A 15,685-nucleotide genomic window follows, 5' to 3' on the forward strand; every position below is an offset into this window, starting at 1 on the left:
AGATGAGTATGTAAACAAAGTGGCATAGTTAAAGTGGCTAGTGATACATGTATTACATAAAGATGCAGTAGATGATATAGAGTACAGTATATACATATACATATGAGATGAATAATGTAGGGTATGTAAACATTATAATAGGTAGCATTGTTTAAAGTGGCTAGTGATATATTTTACATCATTTCCCATCAATTCCCATTATTAAAGTGGCTGGAGTTGAGTCAGTGTGTTGGCAGCAGCCACTCAATGTTAGTGGTGGCTGTTTAACAGTCTGATGGCCTTGAGATAGAAGCTGTTTTTCAGTCTCTCGGTCCCAGCTTTGATGCACCTGTACTGACCTTGCCTTCTGGATGATAGCGGGGTGAACAGGCAGTGGCTCGGGTGGTTGTTGTCCTTGATGATCTTTATGGCCTTTCTGTGACATTGGGTGGTGTAGGTGTCCTGGAGGGCAGGTAGTTTGCATTTGAGTCAATTGGAGGTGTACCTGTGTATTTCAAGGCCTACCTTCAAACCCAGTGCCTCTTTGCTTGACATCATGGGAAAATCAAAAGAAATCAGCCAAGACCTCAGAAAACAATTGTAGACCTCCACAAGTCTGGTTCATCCTTGGGCGCAATTTCCAAACGCCTCAAGGTACCACGTTCATCTATACAAACAATAGTACGCAAGTATAAACACCATGGGACCACGCAGCCGCCATACCGCTCAGGAAGGAGATGCGCTCTGTCTCCTAGAGATGAACGTACTTTGGTGCGAAAAATGCAACTCAATCCCAGAAAAACAGCAAAGGACCATGTGAAGATGCTGGAGGAAACAGGTACAAAAGTATCTATATCCACAGTAAAATAAGTCCTTTATATCGACATAACCTGAAAGGCCGCTCAGTAAGGAGGAAGCCACTGCTCCAAAACCACCATAAAAAAGCCAGACTACGCTTTGCAACTGCACATGGGGACTTTTTGGAGAATTGTCCTCTGGTCTGATGAAACAAAATTAGAACTGTTTAGCCATAATGACCATCGTTGTGTTTGGAGGAAAAAGGGGGAGGCTTGCAAGCCGAAGAACACCATCCCAACCGTGAAGCACGGGGGTGGCAGCATCATGTTGTGAGGGTGCTTTGCTGCAAGAGGGACAAGTGCACTTCACAAAATAAAAGGCATCATGAGGTAGGAAAATGATATGGATATATTGAAGCAACATCTCAAGACATCAGTCAGGAAGTTAAAGCTTGGTCGCAAATGGGTCTTCCAAATGGACAATGACCACAAGCATACTTCCAAAGTTGTGGCAAAATGGCTTAAGGACAACAAAGTCAAGGTATTGGAGTGGACATCACAAAGCCCTGACCTCAATCCCATTGAAAATGTGTGGGCAGAACTGAAGAAGCTTGTGCGAGCAAGGCCTACAAACCTGACTCAGTTACACCAGCTCTTTCAGGAGGAATGTGATGAAACAAATAAAAGCTGAAATAAATAATTCTCTCTACTATTATTCTGACATTTCACATTCTTAAAATAAAATGGTGATCCTAACTGACCTAAGACATGGAATTTTTTACTAGAATTCAATGTCAGGAATTGTGAAAAACTGAGTTTAAATGTATTTGGCTAAGGTGTATGTAAACTTCCGACTTCAACTGTATGTCTATTATTGGACGATAGACTCTGCTGACTCAGACAACCCCAGCTAAAACTGGGTGTGGCTCTATGGAAAATGGAATGATCTTCTTGGAATAGATGAGAAATGAAGTGAACATGGCCTTTTCCAGTTTTAGATCTTCCCAGTCAAACCTCCAAAGTGTTCTTTTTGTTTGAGACTATTTTTAAGGAGACGTTGTATTGCCCAACACACCAGCTTCCATTCAAACGGGAACAAAGGATGGGCTGGTGTGTTCATGCAAACAGGACTCGTTTGAGACAGGGAGAGAATCAGCAGGCTTTGAGACGGGTGCTGGATAAGATGACCCTTCCGGGCGACTGATAGCACTGTGCCAACAGTACTAAAGACATTCTGGCCCAACCTGCATGGATCATCTCTCTCTTTCTCTCTCCAATCTGTCCAGATAGAGCTGGACATGGGCTGAAGAGGCTCTCTGCACCGCAATCTAATCTAGCCTCCAGCCCTGAGGGAAGCTAGGGGGTTGTGTGTGTGTGTGTGTGTGTGTGGTGTGTGTGTGGTGTGTGTGTGGTGTGTGTGTGTGGTGTGTGTGTGGTGTGTGTGTGTGTGTGTCGATATAGGGACTTCCCATTAGTATTTGAGGTGGAATTGCTCAATCCTAAAACTGGCCACCCTGCTCAAGAATATCTAATAAACGGACTTAAAAAGCTGTCTGTAATGTGATTTTATTATTGTGATGCCTTTGTAAAATAAAAAACATTTTTAATATATTTATGTCTCATTTCATTACCTGAGGCTATTGACAGAACTCTGTCATTGTAATATGTTCGCCAGACCAGACCTGACCGGTGGAGACAGGGAGAGATGTGTTCGCTGACAAAGAGCTTCCTCCCAAAGAGCTGTCTTCTGTCAGGCTGTCATATGTGCTGACTGTCAGACCCTAGGCCTCTCGATTGGTTGCAGATGTATTAACGTTGGTATTCAATATATTCAAACGTGATTTATTTGGAGGAGTCGATAATGTAGTGTGGATTAGGAATAGAACTACGGTGTTTCCCGAAAACCCAGAGGTAGAGTATGATTTCAGTTTATGAAAATATGTTAGACTCATGCTCTTAATAATGGGTGGTCAAGCAGAATCTTTGACTGGGAGGATTTGAGGAGACAAGTGTTAATGCGTGCAGACATTCCTCCTCAGTATGATGTCATTCATGTATGATTCCCTTGTCTCCTCAGGCGTCCCCATGATTGATGGGGGTTAGAGTCCGGCTCCCACGTCTCATTGGTCTGTCCCAGACTCTGGACCTGATTCTGACTGGACGCCCCATTGGGTCACAGGAGGCCTTTGGATTGGCTGACAGAGTGGTACTGGGTGGCCGAGGTAAAGCCCTCCCTTAGTTTTTGTCTGTAAGTTCTTCAGTGCATTTTGAAACCTCATCTGTTTCACTGAAATGGCTGTTAGATGAGGCAGATTTATGCGAGCCATTTTAATCAGGGTTATCAGATCTGTATGCCATTCCATTGGTTGGGTCAAACCTTTCCAATAACTAATTCATCAAATGAAGTGAGGAACGATAGTTGAATTGGACTATGTACTGTGTCATTTCCCAAATTGCGTTTTCTGTGTCAACTCCTACATCCACATGAAAAAGCCTTTCCATGTGCTCTCTCTGTTAAAATTTCTCAAAAGACATTAGAAGGTTAAGTTACTGTAAGTCTTGTGGGAAGTCATTCCCACAGCCAAGTCCGGCTAATTGGACTCCGAGGCTGATCACTGGTTAGAGATAGCTCATAGAGAGAAGGGGGCACTTGGGCATCAAAGTCTTACATCAGCCACACAGGTTTCCATAGGAGATTTGGATGTGGTCCAGTGCTTTCATGTGGCCACGTGAACGAAGCGGCTTGACTGAGGCACAGAGAGGCAGGCAGTGCAGGAGGAAGGGAGGATAGACAGCAGTAGCTACAACTGAACTATGCTAATGAGATGATTGAAACTTACTGGACAGATACAGTATACTGTATATCCTGTGTGTGTCTCTCTCTGTCTGTGTGTGTGTCTCTGTCTGTGTGTGTCTCTCTCTGTCTGTGTGTGTGTCTCTCTCTGTCTGTGTGTGTGTCTCTCTCTGTCTGTGTGTGTCTCTCTCTGTCTGGGTGTGTCTCTCTCTGTCTGGGTGTGTGTGTTTCTCTCTGTCTGGGTGTGTGTGTCTCTCTGTCTGGGTGTGTGTGTCTCTCTGTCTGGGTGTGTGTCTCTCTGTCTGGGTGTGTGTCTCTCTGTCTGGGTGTGTCTCTCTCTGTCTGGGTGTGTCTCTCTCTGTCTGGGTGTGTCTCTCTCTGTCTGTGTGTCTCTCTCTCTGTCTGTGTGTCTCTCTCTCTGTCTGTGTGTGTCTCTCTCTCTGTCTGTGTGTGTCTCTCTCTGTCTGTGTGTGTCTCTCTCTGTCTGTGTGTGTCTCTCTCTGTCTGTGTGTGTCTCTCTCTGTCTATGTGTGCTTATTTGCCTTTGAATTAATCTGTTTCTTTACAATGCTCACATACTGTACATTGTGTGTGTGTGTGCGTGTGTGGAGAGGCTCTGTCTAGACATCATGGTAACAGGACACAACCCCTGTTTAGCGTGCCTTTCCTCTGCCTCCTCACCCATGGCCAATACACACACACACACACACACACACACACACACACACACACACACACACACACACACGGTTAGTTCCTGTTCAGTTTCTATACCCCTCGACGTGGACGTTTTAGGTTGAATAATTGTCAATAGCCAGAAACTAATTGTCTATTACAATTATTTAATAAAGTTCATATTGAAACTGCTGCTCTAGAACAGTGTATTATTTGTGTCATCCTGTTATATTTTTTACTTGTAAATAAAGTTATTTCTTCATTGCCAAATGGTTCTTGGTTAAAGGCTTATTTAAGCAACAAGGCCTGAGGGGGTGAGGCCAATATACCACAGCGAAGGGATGTGTTTTCATTTAACTAGGCAAGTCAGTTAGGAACAAATTCTTATTTACAATGACAGCCTACCCAGGCCAAACCCGGACGATGCTGGGCCAATAGTGTGCTTCCCTATGGGACTCCCAATCACAGCCGGTTGTGATACAGCCTGGAATCAAACCAGGGTCTGTTATGACGCCTCTAGCACTGAGATGCAGTGCCTTAGACTGCTGCGCCACTCGGGAGCTGTTCTTATGCACGATGCAACAAGGTTTACAATTAATTATATACTTCCTTTTTCATACTTACTTTTCCAAAAGGTCATTCTACAAGGCTGCAGACAAGTTACAGACGAGTTGAATCAGACGAATGACGAGTTGAATCAGACGAGTTGAAGAGAGAGATGGAGTGATCTCTAAGAGCGAAGGAAAGCAGAGCAGGTACCAGTCTATACAGTTGAAGTCTGAAGTTTACATACACCTTAGACAAATACATTTCAACTCAGTTTTTCACAATTTCTGACATTTAATCCTAGTAAAAATTCCATGTTTTAGGTCAGTTAGGATCACCACTTTATTTTAAGAATGTGAAATGTCAGAATAATAGTAGAGTGAATGATTCATTTCAGCTTTTATTTGTTTCATCACATTCCCAGTGGGTCAGAAGTTTACATACACTCAATTAGTATTTGGTAGCATTGCCTTTAAATTGTTAAAGTTGGGTCAAACATTTTGGGTAGTCTTCCACAAGCTTCCCACAATAATTTGGGTGAATTTTGGCCCATTCCTCCTGACAGAGCTGGTGTAACTGAGTCAGGTTTGTAAGGCCTCCTTGCTCACACAAGCTTTTTCAGTTCTGCCCACACATTTTCAATGGGATTGAGGTCCGGGTTTTGTGATGTCCACTCCAATACCTTGACTTTGTTGTCCTTAAGCCATTTTGCCACAACTTTGGAAGAATGCTTGGGGTCATTGTCCATTTGGAAGACCCATTTGTGACCAAGCTTTAACTTCCTGAGTGATGTCTTGAGATGTTGCTTCATTATATTCACAGCAAAACACCCCCACAACATGATGCTGCCACCCCCGTGCTTCATGGTTGGGATGGTGTTCCTCTGCTTGCAAGCGTCCCCATTTTTCCTTCAAACATGATGATGGTCATTATGGCCAAACAGTTCTATTTTTGTTTCATCAGACAAGAGGACATTTCTCCAAAAAGTATGATCTTTGTCTGTCCCCATGTGCAGTTGCAAACCGTAGTTTGGCTTTTTTATGGCGGTTTTGGAGCAGTGGTTTCTTCCTTGCTGAATGGCCTTTCAGGTTACGTCGATATAGGACTTGTTTTACTGTGGATATAGACACTTTTGTACCTGTTTTCTCCAGCATCTTCACAAGGTCCTTTGCTGCTGTTCTGGGATTGATTTGCATTTTTCGACCCAAAGTACGTTCATCTCTAGGAGACCGAATGCGTCTCCTTCCTGAGCAGTATGACGGCTGTGTGGTCCCCATGGTGTTTATACTTGTGTACTATTGTTTGTACAGATGAACGTGGTACCTTCAGGCGTTTGGAAATTGCTCCCAAGGATGAACCAGACTTGTGGAGGTCTACAATTTTTTTTCTTAGGTCTTGGCTGATCTCCTTTGATTTTCCCATGATGTCAAGCAAAGAGGCACTGAGTTTGAAGGAAGGCCTTGAAATACATCCACTGTTACACCTCCAATTGACTCAAATTATGTCAATTTTGCTATCAGAAGTTTCTAAAGCCATTACATTATTTTCTTGAATTTTCCAAGCTGTTTAAAGGCAAAGTCAACATAGTGTATGTAAACTTCTGACCCACTGGAATTGTGATACAGTGAATTATAAATGAAATAATCTGTCTGTAAACAATTGTTGAAAAAATGACTTGTGTCATGCACAAAGTAGATGTCTAACAGACTTGCCAAAACTATACATTTGTGGAGTGGTTGAAAAAATAGTTTTAATGACTCAACCTAAGTGTTTGTAAACTTCCGACTTCAACTGTAGCCAGACCTCTTTTACTTTTCCCCGCTGTCTATCTTTCTGTCTGTCTCGTCTCTTCCTCCTGGTCCTATAGACAGTTGTGTGGAATCTCCTTCCTCTATTTCGTCTGGACAGCAGCCAGCGGACGAGGTTGGGAAGGAGGAAGAGAAGGGGGTAGGGGAGGTAGGATCCGAGGCTTTGATTCTGCTTCGCTCTTCAAGCTTCCAACAGATAAGATAGTCTGCAGAGAGATAAGGACAGCCTGCCTTCCTATCACAGGGATAAGGACACCCTGCATTCCTATCAGAGGGATATGGGCACACAGAAAGACACAACATGCAAGGGGGGGGGGGGTCTCTATCTTCGGGTTCCCTCTCCAAAGGCAGGGTAAACATTAGTGAGCACCCCACACCCTAAAATAGTAGTACTCCAAGACAATACCTGATCTTATGACTGTTGAGTCTGGGATTTGAGTTGATAACTTGTCCTTGCATGTTTTGTCATTTGTAGAAGGGTATCTTGTATAATTGTATTAAGTTGACATGGTGCTCAGTTACATAATGCAAATGAATGACAGAGTTTGCGTTTAAGCAATAAGGCACAAAAGGAAATACTGTATCATGAATTCAGTGACAGGTAAGGGGTGTTGTTCAGCCTGATGTAATAGCAGAGGGCCAGTCAACCCATTTACCCATGACTGTATTCATGATACTGCCTTGTGTACCTAATTCCTTTTATAAAACTGTTACCAACATATTTACGTAACAATTAATTACATATTTTAATTTAAACTTTATTTTGATAAGTCAATACATACAATTTCATTATTCCACCTGAAGATCTAGCCCGGGCAAAAAAAAGGTTCTAAGTTATTTTGGTCAGGTTGCTACAGAAGCCACCCAGTTGTTAATTGTTTTTGAATAGTTGCTATGCAAAAGGACTGGTCTTCCGTTCTAAACAAAATGGTTGCTATGCAGGCTGGATAACGTACTTGTCACTAGCTAGCTAGCCAACTTCAGCTAACTCAGTCACGTCAAACATTGAACCTGGACAGACCGTACACTAGCTGCATTTGCGTTTTCATTTTTTCGACTGGCATTTACACTGAACATAAATAACACAACAAGTAAAGTGTTTTTAATGAGCTGAAATAAAAGATCCCAGAAACGTTCCATACACCCAGATAATCCATTCACCTGACAGGTGTGGCATATCAAGAAGCTGATTAAACAGCATGATCATTACACAGGTGCACCTTGTGCTGGGGGACAATAAAAGGCCACTCTAAAATCTGCAGTTTTGTCACACAACACAGTCACAGGAATGTTTTGGTACGGGCAGGCATAAGCTACGGACAACGAACACAATTGAATTTTATCTATGGCAATTTGAATGCACAGAGATACTGTGCCCTTCATCAGCTGCCATCACCTCATGTTTCAGCATGATAATGCACAGCCCCATGACGCAAGGATCTGTACACAATTCCTGGAAGCTGGAAATGTTCCAGTTCTTCTATGGCCTACATACTCAGCAGACGTGTCACCCATTGAGCATGTTTGGGTTGCTCTGGATCAACGTGTATGGCAGTGTGTTCCAGTTCCCGCCAATATCCAGCAACTTCTCACAGCCATTGAAGAAGAGTGGGACAACATTCCACAGGCCACAATCAACAGCCTGATCAACTCTATGTGAAGGAGATGTTGTGCTGCATGAGGCAAAACGGTGGTCACACCAGATACTGACTGGTTTTCTGATCCACGCCCCTACTTTTATTTTTAAAGGTTTCTGTGACCAACAAATGCGTATCTGTATTCCCAGTCATGTGAAATCCATAGATTAGGGCCTATTTTATTTATTTAATGATTACCTTATATGTGTGTGTGTAACTCATAAAATCTTTGAAATTGTTGCATGTTGGGTTTATATTTTTGTTCAGTATACTTGGATATGTCCATGATAATGACATTGATGTGTGATTTCGACTAGCTCAGAAAAAGTATTCTGGGCACCGTTCACTCTATGGTTCTAAAGATCGAAATTCAAAAGTGAAACATTGTTTCCGAGGTCAGGCAGGCAAACAGCTAGGCTTATATTAACCCTCGCTGTACCAAACGAAATGCTAGGCTTATATTAACCCTCGCTGTACCAAACGAAATGCTAGGCTTATATTAACCCTCGCTGTACCAAACGAAATGCTAGGCTTATATTAACCCTAGCTGTACCAAACGAAATGCTAGGCTTATATTAACCCTCGCTGTACCAAACGAAATGCTAGACTTATATTAACCCCCGCTGTACCAAACTAAATGCTAGGCTTAAACTAAATGCTTATATTAACCCCTATGTACCAAACTAAATGCTAGGCTTATATTAACTCTGCTCGTCCAATCAGCATCCAGGATCCAGACAACCAGTTGTGCGTGTTTATATATATATATATTTAAAAAATGGTCTGGTGCAATATAAATTCATAGGAATATAGTGTTATTATCATAGTGTTATTATCATAGTGTTATTTTGAGCATCGTGTGGTATTGAAGTATGTCTGTTGACGGGGTCATTAAGCAAACTTGGATCACAATATGATTTAATTTGCTTAAAGGCCTAAATATAATAATAATACGGATGGTATAGAGTAATAACGTAACGTGTCTGAGATGTTGCTGTTTTTCATTTCATCGTCAGGGGTCGTGCATAACCAAGATGATATTATTTCCAAACGGACTTGAGTTCCCTAAAGAAAATCCTAGGGGACCTTTAAGTGGCTAAAACCTTTTAACAACTTTAGAAATGGACTGTTATGACCTGTCTAGCCTAATCGAATACTATAGATCACAATTTTTTGGCAGAGATAGTTTTACATTTGGTGCATAGGCTATTGCTACTATACCCGTGCTGGAAAATGGTCATAAATATGAATTGAAGTATTTTTAAGTATGAAAATATGTACAGCTTTTGATGGGCACTTTCTACATATAAATCAATATGTCATCAACTTTATGATGATATAATTGTCTCCAAAGCCCCACCTCTCCTCTGCCTCTGTGCGCACTAACTGGGCGTGTACAGTGGCCACACGCACGCGCTTTACTACCTGCTTATGCCCGTTACCCAGAACAACTGTCACACACACGCGGCAGATACACAGCTCAACCGGCGGAATTTAGGAAACTTCAAGTTAAGGGGTCATTTCTTCTACGCAACTTTGGAAAATATTTTTATTTAAGAGTTAAATACACACACTAAAGTAAAATGGTTTCTTTCAGAGTAGTTTTTATTATTTTACCAGAAAACTTGGAATATAACGTTGACTTTTGACTGGGTCTGATTTGGACTTCCCGAAGCGCTCAGAAGTACATTTACAGCCAGCCCGGCTGTCAACTTGATGGAGACTTTTCAGAACCAGAAATAATGAATAGGCGTACCAATTTTACAAAAACATTTTTTATTGGATACTATTGCATAATGCGTAAATGATTTTCTATTACTTTTAAAGGAGCTACTTAAGCTTCTTTCAGTGAGAACAAGGAGCGCATTTGAAGACTAACAATATATTGGACATAGGATATTATTGAAACGGCAGGTCAGAGACAATCTGACTACAAACTGGACATACAATGACAAGCTGTTGGTTTGCCTTTGTGGGGTTGTGGTGGAGCGCATATTGCATGTTCCTTATTGCAGGTAGCAATTATTTATTCGATGGGAACAACGAGGTGCACCCGAGTTTCATTCACCGGCGGTTGCGGACACACGAAAAGAGAGAGATGCAGAAGGAGATCCTCTCCATCCTTGGACTTCCACACAGACCCAGACCGCATCTGTCACATGGAAAGTACAACTCCGCTCCGCTCTTCATGCTGGATCTTTACAATACGATATCCAGCGAGGAGAAAAACGAAGTGGAGGGCATGTTGGAACAGTACCAGTCCTTGTACACCACCCAAGGTCCCCGTTTAGCAAAACATCAGGAGAATGCCTTCCTAAATGACGCCGACATGGTGATGAGCTTTGTCAATCTGGGTAAGCTATACAGTTATCGTTACAAATGTACTTTATTTAACTTTATAGTAATTGAACTCAATTTGGAGATAATAGGGAGCAAATCATGTAATATTCGGACACATATGATCGTAAAAAGCAGTTTCGCGAACATTATGCTTCTCCACTGGTTCAACAATAGATCGACATCCTGTAGTATATTTGCAGACTACGTGTGAATTACAGGTGTTCGGATGAGCCTGTATTGGGCCGTCGATGCGTGCACAATTGCGCGCGCTCTCACGAACCACGGAATGTTTTCCTCTGAACGCTTCTCAGTCCTCTTCAGTGGTAAAACACTAAAACGATTAAATGTTTTTTTTAATACCGTGTTGCCTATGGACTTTACGCTCAATGATAATTTATGCACAGGGATAAATTGGTTCATTTAGTCCAAATGCTGAATGAAGCCTGTTGTGAAATGTCGGAGGGATAAAAATTTAAAACGTATCCATAGCAAACTATACTGAACAAAAATATAAACAGAACATGCAACAATTTCAACGATTTTAATGAGTTAAAGTTCATATAAGGAAATCAGTCAATTGAAATAAATTCATTATGCCCTAATATATGGATTTCACATGACTGGTCAGGGGCGCAGCCATGTGTGGGCCTGAGAGGGCATAGACCCACCCACTTGGGAGCCAGGCCCTGCCAGTCAGAATGAGTTTTCCCCCACAAAAGTGCTTTATTACAGACAGAAATACTCCACAGCTTCATCAACTGTCCAGGTGGCTGGTCTCAGATCATCCCTCAAGGTGAAGAAGCCGGATGTGGAGGTCCTGGGCTGGCGTGGTTACACCTGGTCTGCGGTTGTGAGGCCGGCTGGATGTACTGCCAAATATTCAATTATCTGGCAACAGCTCTGGTGGACATTCCTGCAGTCAACATGCCAATTTCATGCTCCCTGAAAACTTGAGACATCTGTGGCATTGTGTTGTGTGACAAAACGGTGCATTTTAGAGTGTCCTTTTATTGTCCCCAGCACAAGGTACAACTGTATAATGATCATGGTGTTTAATCAGCTTAATGATATGCCACACCTGTCAGGTGGATGGATTTTCTTGGCAAATGAAAAATGCACACTAACAGGGATGTAATCAAATTTGTGCACATCATTTGAGAGAATGAAGCCTTTTGTGCGTATGGAACATTTATGTGATCTTTTATTTCAGCTCATGAAACATGGGACCAACACTTTACATGTTGTGTTTATATTTTTGTTCAGTATAAATACAAGAATCAACAACCAGCACACTGGTATTTATGTATGGCTATATTTGGCATTGGCCATTGGGTAAATCCATTTGAATTCAGTCATTTCTTGACAGCGTCCCTTTTGATTAAAAAAAATACTTTCCGGCCTCCCGGGTGGCGCAGTGGTTAAGGGCGCTGTACTGCAGCGCCAGCTGTGCCATCAGAGACTCTGGGTTCTCGCCCAGGCTCTGTCGTAACCGGCCGCGACCGGGAGGTCCGTAGGGCGACGCACAATTGGCCTAGCGTCGCCCGGGTTAGGGAGGGGTTGGCCGGTAGGGATGTCCAGCGACTTCTGTGGCGGGCCGGGCGCAGTGCGCGCTAACCAAGGTTGCCAGGTGCACGGTGTTTCCTCCGACACATTGGTGCGGCTGGCTTCCGGGTTGGATGCGCGCTGTGTTAAGAAGCAGTGCGGCTTGGTTGGGTTGTGTGTCGGACTTTCAACCTTTGTCTCTCCCGAGCCCGTACGGGAGTTGTAGCGATGAGACAAGATAGTAGCTACTAAAAACAATTGGATACCACGAAATTGGGGAGAAAAAGGGGTAAAATTTATTTAAAGAAAAAAAATTACTTTCCATACATTGAGAGGCGGCCCAATGGAGAGGAGGCCCAATGGAGAGGAGGCCCAATGGAGAGGAGGCCCAATGGAGAGGCGGCCCAATGGAGAGGAGGCCCAATGGAGAGGCGGCCCAATGGAGAGGCGGCATTATGGAGAGGAGGCCCAATGGAGAGGAGGCCCAATGGAGAGGCGGCCCAATGGAGAGGAGGCCCAATGGAGAGGAGGCCCAATGGAGAGGAGGCCCAATGGAGAGGAGGCCCAATGGAGAGGCGGCCCAATGGAGAGGTGGCCCAATGGAGAGGTGGCCCAATGGAGAGGTGGCCCAATGGAGAGGAGGCCCAATGGAGAGGAGGCCCAATGGAGAGGAGGCCCAATGGAGAGGAGGCCCAATGGAGAGGCGGCCCAATGGAGAGGCGGCATTATGGAGAGGAGGCCCAATGGAGAGGAGGCCCAATGGAGAGGCGGCCCAATGGAGAGGAGGCCCAATGGAGAGGAGGCCCAATGGAGAGGCGGCCCAATGGAGAGGAGGCCCAATGGAGAGGAGGCCCAATGGAGAGGAGGCCCAATGGAGAGGCGGCCCAATGGAGAGGAGGCCCAATGGAGAGGTGGCCCAATGGAGAGGTGGCCCAATGGAGAGGAGGCCCAATGGAGAGGAGGCCCAATGGAGAGGCGGCCCAATGGAGAGGCGGCCCAATGGAGAGGCGGCCCAATGGAGAGGCGGCCCGAAAGGGACATGAATGCCAAAACATTCAGGAGATGGAGCTGAAAGGTGCTCAAAGTTCACCCATTTTGCCTCAAATGATGTAACATAGGGTCTAAGCTACAACATATGTGAATATGGTATGGGTGTTGTATGCAAAAATAGGTAAACTTTAAGCAGCTTTTATCCAAACAGTCCCTTTCTGACCATTTCTACAATGGGCAAATATGTATGGAACGTTTTGTTCAAATCAAAATGGGTGCTGTCAAAAAGTGATTGAATTCAAATGGATTCACCCCATAGCCTACAAGTTACGGTTTAATGTGTAAACTGTGTTGCATTGTTTGTTTACTTCGCTAGATTTATTTAATTAAACCCCTGACAATAAAGAGATACTTTAATCATAAACGCTATAACATAAAAGCCCTCAGTCATTCCTTCCATTAGCCTCGGGAGTGTTTACAGAGCCTGTCTAAACAGACTGTATGAAGATTAACAGACTCTATTTGGCAGGGGTTGGAACCAGTTCAGGGAACACAACCGAAAACTGAAAAATAAATATTTGATCAGGAACGGAAGTGATCTGTAGTGTTCCGTAACAGAACCGTTATTTTAAAATCTTGAGAACAGGTTAATAATGTAATTTTTGGTTCCAAAAATATTCCTAATGTCTAGTATGGGCTCCTGAGTGGCCCAGTGGTCTAAGACACTGCATCTCAGTGCAAGAGGTGTCATTACAGACCCTGGTTTGATTCCAGGGTGTATCACAACAACCAACCTATTTCGTAAAAACTGTCGATTTCACAGAAAAACTAGAAACTATATAAACTGTTCCTTTTTTGGGGTTCGAACCGGTTCAGAACTTTCTTTTCTGGTCAGTACACTGGAATGGAATGAAAAAAAATAGGGGTTCTGAACAGAATGATTAGAAAATAATTTTGGTTCCAACCCCTGCTATCCTGTCAATGCTGCTAAGCTTTGGATGGATGCCATTTTTTGAATATTGACGTTATTGAAAATGAAAATACTATGGAAGTGTCCTAATAACGATTTTTTTAAAGTATGTGGCTCTTGTCAAAGTTGTTTTGAACTCAAGCCTGCCTAACCACAAAATGCAACAATCCACTGGGCAAAAACTGGTTGAATCAATGGTGTTTCCATGGTATTTCAACCCCCACAAATAAATTTTATGACGTTGAATCAACGTAGAAAACTGATTGGATTTGCAAAAAGGGGCATTTCGTATTTTTTCACCTAAATCCAATGACATGATGATTTTTTATTTCTTTTTATTTCACGTTAGTTGACAACTCAACCAAATGTAAATCAAAACTAGACTTTGAACTGATGTCTGTCCCCGGGGGGAAGTGATGAGCTAAAAGTAGAGCATGTTACAAACTACACTGCAAGAGCTTCCTTATTTATCGTCCTCTGGGGTGTTCAACAGTGAAATTGTTACATGTAGTGATGAAAACCAGATATTGCCGGTGGTTTTGTTCTCAAGTAACTACTGTGGGATAATGTTAATAATGTTTACATACTGCTTTTGTCTCATCTCATATGTATATACTGTACACTATTCTACTGTATTTTAGTCAATGCCACTCCGACATTGCTCTAAAATGTATATATTTATTATTTCCATTATTTTACTTTTAGATTTGTGTCTATTGTTGTGAATGGTTAGATATACTACTGCACTGTTGGAGCTAGGAACACAAGCATTTCGCTACACCCGCAATTACATCTGCTAAATATGTGTTAATGTGACCATTCAAATTTGATTTGATTTGATTTTGATTTGGGAGTGTCTTAAGTCGTTTCGAATCACAGTTAGTTTTGGTTTTGCTGCTCTTGCGCATCTGCATATCCAATTCAATTAATCATCTCCGGTACATCGGTTCCCATCCAATGCATAGTACCCAGGGATTAGGTTGCCATCCCAATAGAACACAGAGTCCTGCTACTTACTTACTGCCTTGGAGAAGATGGCTTCCTCCTTGAATGTGATTCTAATTAATACTAGACAGGCCAAGGCGCTCCGTCTGCTTTGCAAATAAAGTATTGTAAATAGACTACTGTGTATCATCTGATTAGTTTTTAATGCTCAGTAGCTCAGTATTTGACTGTTTCCTGACGGATGGCCGAGAAACATAGACTACAGGATGCCGCTTACTGTCTGGGTGGTCTCGTTTCTTTAAAGCCTGCCTTTAGCATGTGTATTGTATAGGGACAATCATCGGATCTGATAGGTGTTGGAAAAAGTGGCGATGGACCTTTAATTTTGTATTGTAGGCCTCAACTGATCCACTGTACACCAGCTCTACTGATAGAGGGCTCGTTGTGGGTTTTCCTATGGGGGTTCATGGATTTAGGAGTCCCTTAACTCTGCTACAGCATCTGTCTGTGGTAAGCAGACGCTCTGTTCCTCGTCAGTGATTCATAGTCAGGTCTTGTTAGGTCATCCGCTCGTTGAAAGTATCGCTCATGCCAACGACCCATAGTGACTCATCACAAGTACAAGGAAATAACTTAAATTAGGTTAACAGAAACATCCCTTC

General features: G+C 42.9%; 1 protein-coding gene across 1 annotated transcript in view; it reads left to right on the forward strand.

Moving 5' to 3' along the window:
* Window positions 1-9,692: 9,692 nt before the first annotated feature.
* LOC139420174 (bone morphogenetic protein 7-like) overlaps window positions 9,693-15,685 on the forward strand; it is a 55,715-nt gene continuing 49,722 nt past the window's right edge. The window contains exon 1 of the mRNA XM_071169956.1: window positions 9,693-10,590. Coding sequence (XP_071026057.1) covers window positions 10,185-10,590 — 406 coding nt within the window. The 5' untranslated portion in view covers window positions 9,693-10,184. The remainder of the gene's footprint in view (window positions 10,591-15,685) is intronic.

This window comes from Oncorhynchus clarkii, chromosome 11, assembly GCF_045791955.1.
Source record: "Oncorhynchus clarkii lewisi isolate Uvic-CL-2024 chromosome 11, UVic_Ocla_1.0, whole genome shotgun sequence".
In the NCBI taxonomy this organism is placed as follows: domain Eukaryota; kingdom Metazoa; phylum Chordata; class Actinopteri; order Salmoniformes; family Salmonidae; genus Oncorhynchus; species Oncorhynchus clarkii.